Raw genomic sequence first — 16820 nt, 5'->3', positions numbered from 1 at the left:
ACTATAAATTATTGTAATATTGAGCCAAATAATACATACATACATACATACATACATATCATATGATACACAGCTATCCAGTCCGTCTCCAGATCTCGGGATTCACATGTTCACAAAAGAGCCGACAGGCTCAGACTGACTGGTCTCTGACGATTTCGCAGCCGCGGTGTATTTCAGAAAAAATTAAAATAGTTATTGTAACAGAACCTCGTTCAAAAAGGTGTAAAAATGCTAGTTTAACGGAGAAGGGAGCGGTCCGGGTGAGCGGAAACGAAGTGTGAGCGGACGCCGGGCTTTACATCTGTGGCTAGCTGCTAGTGTTGATGGGCCGGGTGGACCCCGCCCCTCTGGACGGGAGGAGGAGGGCAAATAAACTGGCACACACTCATCCCCTACTGCAAAACACACAGTAGCCTAGCATAGACTATAGGTTACAATTCACACACACACACACACACACACACACACACACACAGTTTAAAAGCAAGTTTTTGCTGTAATATTTTTCCATCAGGTAGCCTACTTGTTTTGGGGTGTTTATAAGTTAGCTTAGGTAGGCTAATTGCAGTATGTAGTCTAAAACAACAACTCTGCGATGTCTCTCCATGAAGGATATAGAGCCATTTCTGAGGCTGCAGTTTGTGGTTTAAGTCCAGTTAAATTGTATTGCATACAGAGGTGTTTCAAGTCGACCCTCCCTGATATAAAACGGGGTGGACACAATATAAAAGCACCCCTTAGTGTATTGTAATACAATTTAGGGCTGTAACTAACAATTATTTTCATGATGCCAAATATTTGTATCAATTATTTGATTCATCGTTTAAAGGTGCTTTATTGTCACATACACATACATGTAACACATACAATTCATTCTCTGCATTTTAACCCATCCCTCAAGGAAGTAGTGGCCAGCAATTTACAGCTCTGGGGGACCAACTCCAGATCTGAGCCACTGCCTTGATCAAGTAGCCTGCCAAGCCAGACCCACATCAAGATGTTGGGTCTGGGAACTCACCATTGGCAGGGCTCAATCCGAGGGGCGGGATAAACGGTTGTCTTTCAAATTCCCTCTGCACGCAATAGGATAGCGCTACAACCAGGCAGAGCAATGAAGAAGGTAGCGGAGCTAGTTGATAGATTAAACTGTTGCGGTATCCAGTCGGCAAAACTCCGAACACATCTTCCTTTTTTAAGAATGACTTCAATGCCGTTTTTTGTTCTTTTCTCAAAGAAAAACTTATCTCCAAGTCTTCCAGAAGACCGCTGTTCCCAGCAGCAGCAGGCATAAGCCCGCCCACCGACTCTATACATGATGTGATTGGCCCGGCCAGAGTTTGGTTTTTCCAGCTCGCAAGCCAACGGAGAGTTGCTAGATGACCCTGGCACCAAATTATATTTTCTGCCGCTAGGGTGCGTCTAGATTTCTAGGCTAGTGATCAAGGGCACTGACTGGAGAACCTAATCTACATGTTTTTGATGGCGGGGGAAACTGGAGCACCCTGAGGAAACCCAAGCAGACATGGGGAGAACATGCACACTCACACACAGAAAGGTTTCGAACCCAGAACCTTTCAGTGCTATCCCCTGGGCCACCATGCCGGCAAAATGTTGATAAAATGTTAGAAAATTGTGAAAAATGTCCACCACAATCTGTAAAGCCCAAGGTGACATCTTTAAATTACTTATTTTATCCGACCAACATTCCAAAATCTTAATTTATGTAGGCTACTTTACTATCATATGAGATAAAGGAAAGCAGCAAATTCCTTATTTTTTAACTCTTTGTCAATTGACTTATATAATCATCTTATCTTTCCAGTTTAACAGCACAACAAACCACAAACTGCAGCCTCCAAAATGTTCATAACATTCAATAAACACTACTAATAAACTGACAACTGAGTGTATATGTGAATATACTTGCAAATTAAATTCAACGGGAGACATAAGAAACTTATTTTTAAGTGTTTTAATATAGATACAAGTTATCTTGAGCTAATTTTTATATTTTTTATATAGCCCAAAACATATCTCTATGTTAGAATATGTGAATGTATTCTTAAGCGTGTAGGACAGTCTACTGGGTAGGCTACTAGATAATAAATAAATAATGTCGGATATGTAGAAGGAAGAAAAATTTGAAATATATGATTACACAGAAAATACCACAGGTGATCAAATGTAAATGGACTGTATTTATATAGCGCTTTTCTAGTCTTAACAACTACTCAAAGCACTTTTACTATAGTTTACAGGAACCATTCACTATTTACACACATTCATACGCTGTGGCCGAGGCTGCCGTACAAAGTGCCACCTGCTCATCAGATAAACACACACACATACACACACTGATGGCGCAGCATCGGGAGCAATTTGGTTCAGTGTCTTGCCCAAGGACACTCCGACATGGCCAGCGATCGAACCACTGATTCCAATTAGTAGGCGACCACTCTACCACCTGAGCCACAGCCACCCACAAAAGAAGAAATATACTCACACAGTCAGGTCAGTCAGGCACAGAAAGCACAAATCCCCTTGCATTAATGCAGGAATACTGCTTTCATTTTGTTTGTTTTTTAAACCTTTTTTTTATTATTATTCTTTTTTTCCTTTAAGATAAGATAAGATAGACTTTATTAATCCCACACTGGGGATATTCCTGTGTTACAGCAGCTCAAAAGAAAAACAATGTACACACATCAGAATAACACAAATACACATTAAGTAGACATAGGAGAAAAATATATAAATATACATACATAAAGTATATGAACAAGAAAATTGAATCAGTTATAATGATAATAGTAATAAAAAAAGACATGTTTACACAATATGTGACAGTATATAGTATACTTGCATCATACACTCCATCGGCACAGAAGACTAATTATTAAATATTCAGACAACATCACGTGTGGTGTAAACAAAGCCTTGTGATTTCAGATCCATTAGAGGGCCACTCACACACACCGAAGGAAGGCCTGAGCTACATCAGAGATGATAAAAGTCAACGGCTGGATTTCTCCTCAGGGACACACAAGCAGTAAGCAAAGAATGTAAACAATGTAAACAATCATGGTGTAGCGAATCTTATTCAGTATTTACAAGACTTCCTCTAGGATGGAGGGCATGCCAAAAGGGTGTCCACACAAACTGTGATCACTTAATAACAACTGACACATGACCTCAAGCTTGCCAACTTAAAGATGAAGAAATCTGAAGCGACTGCAGTAAGGCAGTCACAATTTGCAGTGTACACAAATTTGCAATGCTCGCAGTGAGTATAACCATCTTGGAAAAAATATATTAAGGCTCCCAAATCGGAAAAACAGGAGGCTTTCCTGTTCTTCCCATTCTGCCAACATTGCGTGAATGCATTGCATTGTCGGATTTTGAGCTAAAAGTACTGCAGGCCATGGACAATCAATTGTATGAATAATAGAGCGCACTATATAGTGTACAGGCAGCAAAGAATTTGGACACAAGACATACTTCTGTATACAAAGGCTGTAACTTTGGAAAATAGACAACAAATTTGATTAACTCTGCAGTTAAGACTGCAGAACATTGCCATATCATTGCATATATCAGATTAACTTTAGAATGTATTTTTACACATAATGAGGACTGCTGTGATGAGTTTGTCCCCACTAATGTTAGATCTGCATTAGGAAGGGATAATTTCGGGGGGGGGGGCTATTAAAGTGTTGTGCAGTCACAAGGGAGTAGACAGAAAATGGTGAAGCATGCTCTATATCAGCAGTATAACAGCTCAAACCTGCAGTTATATGGAGTGTCCATATGTGGAACAATTTGCCCTAAAGCACTTTGAAATTGATTACAAACCTCAACCACACAGTAGTCACATAGTAGTAGTAGCTGAGAGAGCCTCTGTGTTTCTTATATTAGCCACAAAGTAACTGAATCAGAGAGGGCAGTTATTGAAAGCCTGACATAATGTTCAGAGTTGACAAAAAAAACTAACATTTAGTCCAAAATTCCTTTGCAGATGGTAAATTAATATTAGACATAACTTAGTTCTGCAATGCAAAGCCAAGATGGGGATGGCAAAAATGCCAAACTTGGGGCTTCAAAGTGGTCGTCCACAAACCATTGGGTGACGTCACAGTGGCTACGTCCACTTCTTTTACTCAGTCTATGGCTCCAATCAGCAAATGTGGTTCTTGCTTGGTAAATTACTTAATTTATTCATTGATTATCATACATTTTAGCAATCAGTTTTCCAACAAGTCCTCCAAAGTATACTTGTTTCTCATTGCCTTTCAAAACCATACGTATGAGCATTTCCTATCGACAGGAGGCCATTTTTCAGCAGCACCTTCCAAAAATGTTACATATTATGTAGTGCTGTCAAACAACAAAAAATCTTTAATTGCGATTAATCACATTAATGTCAGAGTTAACTCGCAATTAATCGCAATTAATCGCACATTTTTATCTATTCTAAATGTCCCTAGATTTCTTTTTGTGTAATTATTTTTTCTCATTTTAATGCTCTTATCAACATGGAAAAGTGGATCAGCTTGCTTTGTGCTTTTGTCGCCTGGCTTTGACAAGGGGGCGGAGAATTAGCATCAGCTTTGTGCTCAGCCATCAGCTGTGTGCTCGGCCATCAGCTGTGTCCACGTGGTCTCGTCTATGGAACCATTTGGCAACTTTTTAAAAGTAAACTTTCCATTCAGAATCTTAATGGCATCCATTTTGGCGTCTCGCGCTCGCCATCCACTCAAAACGTAACGTTAGCCTACTACTCTTTGGCCGGCTCGAGAGCCCAAACAAGTGTGTGCGGCGTGCCTGTTGTTAGATGTGTCTAGCTAGATCTGGTGTGGTGTTGTAGTTTTTCTAACGTTACTAGTTGTTGCAACAGCATGTGAAAAAAACTACAAAAAGAGGCCAAAAAGAACGTTAATCTCGCGATAAAAAAATTTACGCCGTTAAAATGGGTTTGCGTTAACGTCATTAATAACGCGTTTAACTGACAGCACTAATATTATGATACAATGCAACCATATGATTAAGACCATAAACGTTTTGTTCTGCCACTGCTATGCTTAAGGTTTGGTAAGGTTTATGCAAAACATTATATATAATCATAATAACAATAATAATAGTGTTTGCTATAATAACATAGTTTAAAGGTCCAATGTGTAGGAATTTCTCCCATCTAGCGATGAGATCATACATCGCAATCAACTCTCTCGTACCACGCAGTTCAAAGTAGGTATTACAGCTACGGTAGCCTTCACGCTTCAAAAAGCTGGTCTCTTGCTCTTTTCAATATCCTTTTTCTTTTTCTGGGCGAAGAAGAAGACTCCTTTTCCTGAAATTTGGATTTTGAATACGTGTGGTCCTCCATGTTTCCTTCTTCAAACTTGCCGGGGCCGGGAAGCTACGATACCCATTAGCAGCATTAGCAGCAGCTGTGAGTTTATCGTGCGACAGCGAAAACGCTGAAGGTGGAGCAGTATGTCCTGTATGTCCCTTACCGGCTAACGTATTTCAAGATGGAGCATGAATATGGAGCGTCTACCCCAGTTCATGCGAATGCAAATGTAAGATTTCAAGCCAAAAGGAATACTTGGAATTGATGGTGGTGGTAAATATTCATGAAAAAGGACAAGTTTGTGAACGGGCAACATGGAATTTGATAATGAACAGTTAAACACGTTACACACTGGACCTTTAAGGATGTTATAATAGGCGTTGTTGATCCATCTGTCCACCTCAAAATCCTCCCTATGAGGTTTGCTACTTCCAGCTTTGTTCCTGACCATATAGAGTCATAATTCTAACTGCAGCTAGAGGCCCTTATTATAAGTAGATTTATTGTATTTTTGAACAAATGACAAATGCTATAATGTTTATGTGAGGATGCTCTAGTTTTCTGTCTATTTACTGACTCAATTTATCTACAAATCGTTCCAACAGTAGCACGCTTGGCTCATGAAACAAAGCATGTGATAGCTCCAGTCCTTTCAGCAAGGCTGAAGGATGGTAGAGAATACGCAATCTATTTGTAGAATAAATAACTGGCCAATTCTGTGTTTGGATTCTTTCTAAACAGCCATACTTTTTATTGCATGGGGTTAGCACATTAGAACGGCAGTTTAGTGCTGATCAGTAGCTTTTCATTTTTACTTTTTAGGGCTTCAAATCCAGCAACCAGTTTTAGCAGATTTTTGCAGCTTCTGCCCTGACCCCCTCCTTCACTTTCTTTTAACACTGCTGAGAGAATCAAGTCTGTCAGCGATCAGGCTCTCCATTCCTACTCTGGGTTTAAGCATTGGCTTTAATTACATCTGCCACAGTGAGCAAAATATCTCTTTTTGTGATAAAGCTCTCACTAGGCTGTTTGTATTCCCTCTCTGTGGGATGCAGTGGAGATTTAAAAAAATAAATAAAAACAATGACTAAAAACAACTCTAATCTGGGGAGGTCTAGAGCTTTTATGCTTGCTTTCGCAGGGCATCCAAGTGATCATATCACAGCTCTGATTCCATTTGTCCATTTGTTTCTATCCTCTTGTTGTGGGATAAGGATGTCTAAAGGATCAGCTGGATGCTCTGCTGTGTTCTCATGTGCAGCATATTGCTTTTACTCGGCTCTGAAAGGAATTAGGTCAGCACATGAAACATTCATAAAAGATACATTATGTGTAAATGGCTGACAGCTTAATTCAACATGCCTAGCCCAGTCGCTGTGTAGATCTCTGTCTCTGTTACACACATAGTGAACTGAATTTCTTTCTTAAAATGAAGCATATCATTGCATGTTCACATCCACCCTCAGGATGTGACATGCAGAGCAACCTCCATTAAAAATCGATAAAAGGCAGTGTTGCTCAAGTACAAATCATGAAATTAGAGAGCACAATGCCAAGGGACACGAACCCCGGTCTCCTGGGTGATAGTCCTGTTTTTGTTTGACACGCTTCGTCACCTTACTTCTAGTCCTCCACAGCGGTGCGGAGGAGGGTCTGGCTAACCCACACAACACACATTGGCATTTCTTTAAACCAATCACAATTGTCTTGGGCGGTGCTAAGCGCCGAGCGGAGCAACGGTGCCTCTGCAAAAACAGCCTCGGGAAGTTATTCAACAGAAAACTCAGATTGGACAGATAGTCTAGCTAGCTGTCTGGATTTACTCTGCAGAGATCTGAGAAGCAGTTAACCATAGTCTTCAGAAATCCACCGGAGTTTAAAATGCCTACACACACACAAGAATGCAGAAGGTAACGGACATCCGGCCGAAAAGAGTGACATCCAGCGGAATTTCCAGCAGCAACGGAGCAAGTGGAACATCGTGGATATAGACTAAGTGATGATAAAGGATCATTCATTCACTTTTCATTTATTGGAAGGCAACATGTGTAACATATTCTACTCCCTATAGTTTCACAATGTGTTGTGCCCATTTAGCTTTTATTCTAATTTCTAGTTTCTAAGTTTATTTTATTAAGCTCTAAGCTGCTCCCAATAAATAAGCGTAGGCTGCTATGATGCTATGGTTTAAGTTGTGTCTCCAAGAGAAAGTGGAATATGCCTAAAAAAATATTTATTTTTGAATTTATATTGATTCTGAATTGAAACATGTTCAAGTTTTCTCGCCTCCTATTTTGACACACACACACACACACACACACACACACACACACACACACACACACACACACACACACACACACACACACACACACACACACACTTGTGCTTAGGGCAATGCTTCCTTCGGACAGTCACCCAACTTCCACGGCTTCCAGCCTGCTCAGTGAGTTTAAAAAACAATTTGGTCCGTGGCCGGGTTGGCTCAGTGGGTACAGCAGGCGCACATGTACTGAGAGGTTTATACCTCGATGCAGAGGTCCAGGGTTTGAATCCGACCTGTGATGATTTCCTGCATGTCGTCCCCCTCTCTCTCACTTAGATGTCCTCAAATAAAGGTGGAAAAGCCCTAAAAATAATCTTTAATCTCTGTTTGGAGAATTTGGACTTGTGACCTCAGTATTTCTAAAAGTCTTGCTACGGCCCTGTATCTTCATTATGAGAGTCCCCTACACAGTGCTGTTTATGTCCTTTCATTACATTGGTGGAGGATGATGTCATGTTTTGTCCTGCCTCTGGCTGCTCCCCTGGGCCCTGTAGTCAGAGGGACCCGGGGACATCTCAGCAGAGAGCATAACGGCATGAGAGGTGAGTTGGCACAAAAAGCAAGGTGCTTTTGAATTGGCCACTGTACCACTGATTCTTGGCCAGCTAATAAAAATGAATCAATGCTGCACCAAAAACTCAAGGGTAAAACTTACTGATGGAACAACCTATTACCGTCTCAGCAAAGTCACATTTTCATCTAAAGTCCTAGATTAGTCGCATCACTTCTGCAATGCTCCATATTAATTGTCGCCATGCTGTCCATGCTAAATCCTTCACCACTGCTTTCAGATGGTCCACTTTTGAAATGAGATGACACGAGATCCAAAAAAACTATGAACTATGAGTTGCATCAGCTCTAAAAAATACCCACAGAGAGGCCTAACGTTAAGCAACGTTTGGTTTTCTGTGTATTTCTTATTCTAATGCTGCCTGCAGAGTGTTCATCTGTGTCTCACAGTCTGACACAAAGTAGTCTATGTCCATGACGTTCCACTTCCGGTGCCGCTGGAAAATCCAACGGATTGTTCGTTACCGTCCGCTTTCTTTGCGTTGGAATTTTTAAACTCTGGTCGATTTATGAGGACTATGGTTACCTGCTCCTTACAGTGCAGATCCACCTGGCCGTGCAACGTTACTGTCGCGCTGCGCTCCACTTTATTCCTATGGGTGACGTCAAGCGACTTTAACGCGCCGGCAAAGGATCCCGGAATTTGAAAAAATGCTGCGAGTCAAAAAAAGCTGGCCAATGCCCATCTTTATGCAAATTAATCTGTTGAACGCGACGTGACTATCCAGTAGAAGTAGACGAAAATCTTTCAAACTGACCTTTGTCGATCTGAAATGAAGACAGATTCAGCAACTGCATGGCCTATTTCTCACTTAAAATGTTTTCAGAAACACGTTTCAGCGAACTATTTTCGTAAAGTACGAGATTGTATTCTAAACAAGCCGCCATGATGGTCGTTTTGAAATTCGGGAGCAGCCAGACCCACGTGACGCGTTCATCCAATCAGCTGCTGGTCAAGGGCGTGGAGCATCAACCATGGATGTATAACGTCACGACACCACGCTTCAGTCGTGTCGCAAAAATGGATCCGCACTGTTAAGTCTCGCATTGCCATTGCATTACCTTCCTCCACAGCGCTGCAGAGGAGGGTCTGGCGAGTCCACACAGCATTCTGGGATGGAAGAAAAATGTGCTCTGGTTTATTGGCATTTCTTTAAACCAATCACAATCATCATGGGCGGTGCTAAGCGCCGGACAGAGCAACGGCGCCTCTGCAAAATAGCCTCGGGAAGGAACTTGTTTTGGTGGAACATGTGTACGTTCAAAAGTTGTTTTAGTCGTGCTACAGAAAACTCAGATTGGACAGATAGTCTAGCTAGCTGTCTGGATTTACCCTGCAGAGATCTGAGGAGCAGTTATTATTTATACTGTTTTGGGGGAAATTACAATTTACACTCTGTTTGTTAGAAATCACTACACACAGGCCTGAACTACACACACATGCTCAGGACCTATTCATGCACAAATGGAGAGATGTCAGAGTGAGTGGGCTGCCAGTGCTGGACCAGCCCTGAGCAGTTTGGGGGGGTACGGTGCCTTGCTCAAGAGCATCTGGCAGTGCCCAGGAGATGAACTGGCATCTCTCCAGCTACCAATCCACACTCTGTACTTTGGTCCGTACTGGGAGTTGAACCTGGGACCCTCCCAACCCAAGTCCCTATGGACTGAGCTACTGCCACCCCCATAGTTAATCACAGTCCTCAGAAATCCACCGGAGTTTAAAATGCCAACACAAAGGAAGCAAAAGGTAATGGACCTTCGGCCGAAATGAAAGACATCTGGCGGGATTTCCGGCGGCACTACTTGAACAACTTTTGAACGTCCACCAAAACAAGTTCCTTCCCGAAGCTATTTTGCAGCGGCACCGTGGCTCCTTTCGGCGCTTAGCACCGACCATGACGACTGTGATTGGTTTAAAGAAATGTTTTTCTCCCATCTCGGGATGCTGTGTGGACTAGCCAGACCCTCCTCCGCAGCGCTGTGGAGGAAGGTCTGGCAATGGGAGACTAGACACAAAGTGACGATTCATTCAAAGCACATCTCGCTTAAGTCTAATTCCAACTCATCCCAAACCTTGTAATACTGTATAGTGCTGAGTTTATCCTGAGTGTCTGTCCATTCCCGCTCTACAGTATATGCAGCACAACCTTGGACAGACCATTTGTCCCCTTTCTAAGTGAGAGGTCTGGTGACTGCAGTGCTGAGCGCACTCGTTATGACAGTGACAGCTTTCCTCATTTATGCAACATCCATCTATCTGCCAAGTAGAGCCCTTGGTGGCAGTTTCACCTACTGAGTCACATTCAACTGTTCTTGATCCCACTTAGTAGCATTTTAAGACATCTCATCATACTAGGCAGGTGTTTAAAATGCATTTCATCGATAATTCCCCAGTCTCATCTCTGCTTGCTATTGAACAAGAAGGTCCAGCTGCAGACCTCACGTTCCAGGTACGTCACTTCCATTAACTCTTCTCCGATCTTCACAGTTTCTCCATTCAGGAATTTAAGGAGCTTTATCATAGTTTTCATTTAATTGAAAATTGCATTTCATTTTTTCTTAACATAAATACATTTTCAGTGAGCTCAGTCTCTGCTGTGGATTTAGTTTTTGTGACATGGCAGATAAATGCCTTTGTGTACAACTGTGTACAATGGAAGTGGCATTGCTTGATTATTTTTCTATTACACCTTTCACCCCATTTCATCACCAACTGCAGTTGCTGTGAAATGACTCATGTGGCTGTGAAGAGATGTAGCACTTGTTCCATGCTGAGCTGAACGTGCACGTAGAAGTGAGCTGCCAGGTGCCAGGTTTGCTATTCTCTCTGTTCAATCACAGCTCTGAATATGGAATGAGACAAACTGGCTTATGTATAGGCTTCCTGATTAATAAAACATCAGGCACCCTGATTCAAATAAAAGAAATCCTAATGTCCTCATCAGGCCCCCTCTTCCTCCTCTGACTGTATGAGAGGACTACTGAGGCCTATCAGTAGCTGTGAGGTGCAGGTGGGGTGGTGGTGCTGGTGGCGGTGGGGGTCTGCAGTGGTTGGAGGACAGCGGAGGACTCCAGGGAGAAGCCTTTTTATGTTAGAGCAGCATGTCAGATTAGTACCACAGCCCCAGCTCAAACAGGGAGATGAGTGGAGCAAGAGAAGAGACTCCTGCAGGCACGTTGACCATTTCTTTTAATGTGCTTTATAAAAGATACCCACAGTTTGATTCTGTGTTTAAGCAAAACTCCATCATCCCCAGGATGTCAGTTAGCGTCACAACTCTACTGTCAAAGCCTACTTTTAAGTAACTTAAATATATAATTAGGGCAATACAAACAAATCTATTATACATACTAAACTTAGCACAAAAAGTAAGGAAATTTGTGTTTGGTAGATTAATTCTCTGTGGTAACAATGCTTTTTGGCAATAAATCTTATACCGTTGGAAAGCCTGCTTAGTTCCCTTTCAAATGGTTCCCCATTTGTAAGGAACATGCATTTGTGTGATGAGCAGCAGCGCTGAGTATGTGGGTTGCACCCATGAAAAATTTGCCAAATCTTCTCTGCCAATGCATAGAAGAACATCATACTGACCAAGTTAACAGCTGAGATCTGGACGATGCAAACGATCCACTTTTTTTGGATGTAAAACTGAAGAGTGCTAATCGTGCCCCATTAGACTTCTTTAATTGTTAAAATCATTCCCAGATCTTAGCAAATAAACTGGGTAGTACAATGTTATCATAACCTTAATTAAGCCTGTAGTAATTGATTTCATTTGGCCACTTGGGAGAAATAAAACAAGCTGTAAACACAACACTGACATAAAGTTGCTAACTTGGTAGCAAACAGTTCACCAGCTAGTTGCTAACTTTGTCTGCTGTTTGGTGCAGGGCAGATAACTAGTGGAGTTTTCACTGAAACAGATGCCTGCTGTGGTTGGAAACAATGCATTATGAGAGCAATGAGACTGCATTAAAAACGTTGTGGGCCATAAAACCAAAACGAGTTGCTTGTCCACGTAATCTTTATTGTAGCCATAGGTGGTAGCTGATAGCCATCTTCCCCTTTTCCTCTGTGTTAACTTTGATGTTTACAGAGTCAGCAGGAGACTGGTTGATTGATTTCCCTACCCTGATAAGAGACTCGCAGTCATGAGATGGCCGCAGAGATCATTTGGCTAGCTGGAGCTCATCTTCTCTACCTTTCCTCTGTGTTTATGTTTGAAAACTTTACTGGCCAGCTGCCAGTCGGCAGGAGGTTAGCAGAGTTGGAAGGAAACTGGCAAGTTGATTTCCCGATCCTGATGAGAGACTCATAGCCACATGCCAACATCGTCCAACATCAACAACATAAAGCACAACTATTTGTAAAATGATATAGCAAAAAATTTGCATAGCTGAAGGAGAGGGACTGGAAAGCTCTGCACCTTCTATATCAGATATGTTAGAAATTGACAACTGCGCAGTTCACCGAACGCGATAGGGTATTTCTTGTGTGGTTATTATAGTTGGTGCTTGACGAAACAATTGAGTAGGCGCATAAACTAATTTGGATACAACAATTTGGCTTCATTTTCAAAAATCACACATGCCTTCACTGCCAGCAGACTTTAGAAGATGGAAAGAATGTGAGTCATTCTGCCAAGTTCTGTTTGAAGACACATTAAGTGTCACATTGCACCCGCGCCGTCTCTCTCCCCTGCCAACTCCCGGTTTGCCAAAATACTGCATATGCCAAGATTTGAATGCAGCATGAGTTCCACCTTTGAACTAAAATGTTTTGGCTGCACTTGCTGTTCTGCATCATCTCTAACACAGCTACTGATGTAGCCTGTATGTGCTGAACAAGGTGGCTCCTTATCACAGGCTCCAAATCACACTACAGAAGTCAATGTGAAGAGATTTAAATCCATAGCACATTGTTTTCCTTAAGCCCCTGACACACAAACCGGACGGCTGACCGTCGGCAGAAAAGGCAGTCGGACTGATCAGTCGGCTCCCCGAGGTCCAAAAAGTGCCTCAGAACACACCGAAGCGACGCCGTCTTGAGCGTACGTTCTGCGCGTGCGCGAGACGTAATACAAAAAATGAAAACCGGAAATGACAATGCGTCACGTGGGCCTGGCTTCTCCAGAGAAGTTCGAAATACAATCTCGTATTTTACAAAAATAGTTCACTGAAACGTGTTTTTGAAAACATTTTAAGCGAGAAATAGGCCGTGCAGTTGCTGAATCTGTCTTCATTTCAGATCGACAAAGGTCAGTTTAAAAGATTTTCGGCAGATTTTGAGAGGCGTTTGTCACTCATCCTGCTTGTTATTTACGGGTGAGTCTGACTGCTCGCCCTCCCACCCAGCAAGTCAGGTCGGCCAAAATGAAGGCCGACGTCTCCTCCGACAGACGACGGCACGGAACACACCGAACAGACTCGAGTCACTGATCTCGTCAGACTGTCCGATGGCCGATAATCGGGTTGGTGTGTCAGGGCCTTTAGTCTGCTGTCTCTAGCTGGTACAGCAAAGCATTGTCAACCAGGCAGTAAGATCTGCGAAACATGTATTCAGGTTAAATCAGAGTCCTCAGTGTTCGGTGTGCTTTATGCAACGAGCAGATGAGACTCTGATTTGAAAGCACAAATGACAAGTGATTTTTCTGTTTTGGTTGAAGCCCAGTGCCGTAGACAAAGTGCTACATTTTCTTCCTACATCATTATCAAATCACAGTTGAAGAAGAAGTCATTTGTATCTTACGTCTGGTCTACTGTGCAGCTGATTCACACTGTGACATTGTCCAGCTGCGTGCCATGATTATGCCAACATCATCAGAGACCTGTCACTTCCCCTTTTCTCCCCTTTCTTAAAGAGGGTTCTTCAAGTGCCAAGATCAAAGCTGCCGTAGGGGTGTCGGTGCTATCAGGGTTAGCACCGAGCAAAGGGGATGGAGGAGTGGGGGAGGGCAGGCAGGTTTTCTCTGCTGCATTGCCCGAGCCCTGTCTGCCTGACGCTGCATAGGAATCGTCCACTTTGGATAAAATCTGCTACGGTCCTTTAGGGGGCTGTGGCTGAATTTAATGTTGCGTTTGAAATGGTAATGAGCAGTATATTACAGGACAATACTGCAAGTGTTGTCTCAGAGTTGCACATACACCAACTCTGTTACGTAACCATAACAACCACGACAACGTGACAAGCACTGGATTCGAAACCGAGAGCATGAGCTCAACAATATCTGCCGTTGGCAAGAGAACTTGAAGATCCTTCCTGTAGTATCGCTGTGGCCCTCATATCTAAAGATAGCTGGCCCTGTCCAACGGTCTGATGTTCAAACAGACTGTAACATCACACACAAGTGAGAATTAAAGTGTAGCTCAATAAGATTGCTATAATATCAAGCCAAGCGTCCTGTCTCATATATTATACTGCAACCCCCACACACGTCTACTATGATACAGTAACTGAGCCCCTTATTTGTATCAACTTCTCTGTTCAACTCACTTCAAATCACATTTTGTGCTGACGCTCTGTTGTGTAACGAGTTGAATCTACAGCACGTGCGCTGACTGCTTGCAAACAGCAACGTAAGGGCCTGCAGATTAAAATGAGTGATTTATCACGCTTTCACATCGATCCACTGTTTAATACCTTTCAAAACAGTACATCTTACAACTGCTGTTTGGTAGCTGTTGAGCAACAGTGAAAGCCTGTCCAGCGATTCCCAGTGGAAATGTGAATCCCATCTCACATAAACACGATTCACAGTCTAAGTGGCATTTCACTTTGAATGGCTGGCTGCTGTACATCACCTAGTGTAGCCTACTGAGAAGGGGAAAAAAAGCACAGTAAGTGGAGCAGACAAACACCAAGTGCTGCCTTCTGCCATTTGGATCACCATGGAAACAACCAAATACACAACCAGCAGTGTCATCAGCTGCAACTCAACATACTGCAGTCTATGTGTGATGGCAAGTTGTTCATCATATCTTTCCATGCTGAGAAAAAGAAGCATTTCACAAATACAAAAACTGGATCATAAAACATTACAACAACCTACATAGAGGACATTCAGTTTTGGTGCAGATTTTCATTGCGCTAATGACATCAACAGCCACAGCTTGATGATATTACTATATGACAGGTAGTAGGCACATGGGTCTGCAATACACCAAAATCATTAAATCAATGCATGCTATTATTGACATAAAATGGATGTACCGCTGAGACCTAACTGTTAAGACACCAGTTGGACAACATATAATGTTGCATGTTAGGACACCATTTTCACTGATAGGCTAGATTGACATTATTATTAGAGCAATTTCACATTTAAGGCCTGCAGCACAGCACAGCAGGGAGAATATGTTGGGGATAGTAAATGACGCACGTTTACAACACAACCTACGTTTGTTGCATACAAATTCAAAGGGATCACCGCGGACGTGATGGGCTGTAGGCGAGCCCCGACATCGTGATGTGTTTCCTCTCCAACCACCTGCCAAAAGCACGAACTAGCAGATGAGCAGATGACAGATGTCCAACGTGCATTTGGGGGCCCCCCCTCTCCTCCTCCTTACCTGCTCTGTGCGCTTCACCCGATCGGACCTCGGTGATGCTACTGGGGTCACTCTGAGATCTTCCACGCACCAACACGCAATCCTCGTCCAGCCCGTCCGATGATGCCATGGTGAATAGAAAAGCAAACCACAATAAAGGCGTGATCGCCGTTAGCCAAGGTCACCGGCATCAAGTGGTGGAGCCGATTTAATGTGGTTGGACCGCTGTAGCTGCAGCTCCTGGTCCCCAATAAGCAGCAGTGCTGGGGAAATCCATTACGCGCGTAGCATCATGCCTCCTTCAAGTGCTGCTCGTAAACCCCGACTATTAACGATCTCAACTCGATTTGAAGTTTCTTTGACGTTTAAAAAACACAAATTACCCCGGCATTGCAAGGGATCGAGCTGCAGAGTCAACGTCTGCGTAACACAAACCCACTTTTTAAAAGTTGTTGTTAACTAATCCCACCTGACCTTATTAGACCAATTACAGTCATGATGCTGCCATTTAGACTAAATAAAGCCTACAATCTGAGTCACTGCACTGTAGGCCTATTTGTCAGCCTGAATTAAAAGTGCTCTGTCCAAAGAAAGCCAGTATTCAGTATAGGCCTACACCTTCAATATTACGCATATGCAAACATGTTGGGCTACAGGAATCTGCTGTTCGCTGAACTGTACAGCTGGGTGTAAACCAGGCTCGCACGTTTTAGGGGCAATTTCGCGCTTTGATGGCTCACATCTGAGGCCAACTTTTAAATGCGATATGTCCTGCAGACTATGAAGGCAGCGTTGGATTCATGTCCACTTGGGATTAAGGAAATGGGGACTTTCTAAATGGCAATTTCCAACTGGACTGAATCGTCTATATTTATTGAAGAAAGCAAGTAGCCTAGGCCCACAGTCAGAAATGATGAAACTTGTATTCAGCTGTAAATGGGCAACAAGGACAGGGGCTAAAATAAAACCTCTGATCTTAGTGAAGGTATAAATGAACACACCTATGAAAGTGGGATTTGGTAGGTG

At 42.7% G+C, this 16820-nt stretch overlaps 1 protein-coding gene across 2 annotated transcripts in view; it reads right to left on the bottom strand.

Annotated features, from left to right (window-relative positions):
- Positions 1-16078, bottom strand: part of phactr3b (phosphatase and actin regulator 3b) — a 66756-nt gene extending 50678 nt beyond the window's left edge. Inside the window, exon 1 of one of the 2 annotated variants that reach the window (XM_031280721.2) lies at positions 15816-16078. In XM_031280721.2, the coding sequence (XP_031136581.1) occupies positions 15816-15924 (109 nt within the window). In that variant the 5' untranslated portion in view covers positions 15925-16078. Of the gene's footprint in view, positions 1-55; positions 329-15815 lie in introns of those variants that run through there. The other variant, XM_031280729.2, reaches the window with a different exon arrangement.
- Between the last annotated feature and the right edge of the window lie 742 nt (positions 16079-16820).

The sequence above is a fragment of the Sander lucioperca genome, chromosome 6 (assembly GCF_008315115.2).
Source record: "Sander lucioperca isolate FBNREF2018 chromosome 6, SLUC_FBN_1.2, whole genome shotgun sequence".
Taxonomy (NCBI): domain Eukaryota; kingdom Metazoa; phylum Chordata; class Actinopteri; order Perciformes; family Percidae; genus Sander; species Sander lucioperca.
Note: the sequence above shows the minus strand (reverse complement) of the source record. Positions and strands in the feature narration are given on the sequence as shown.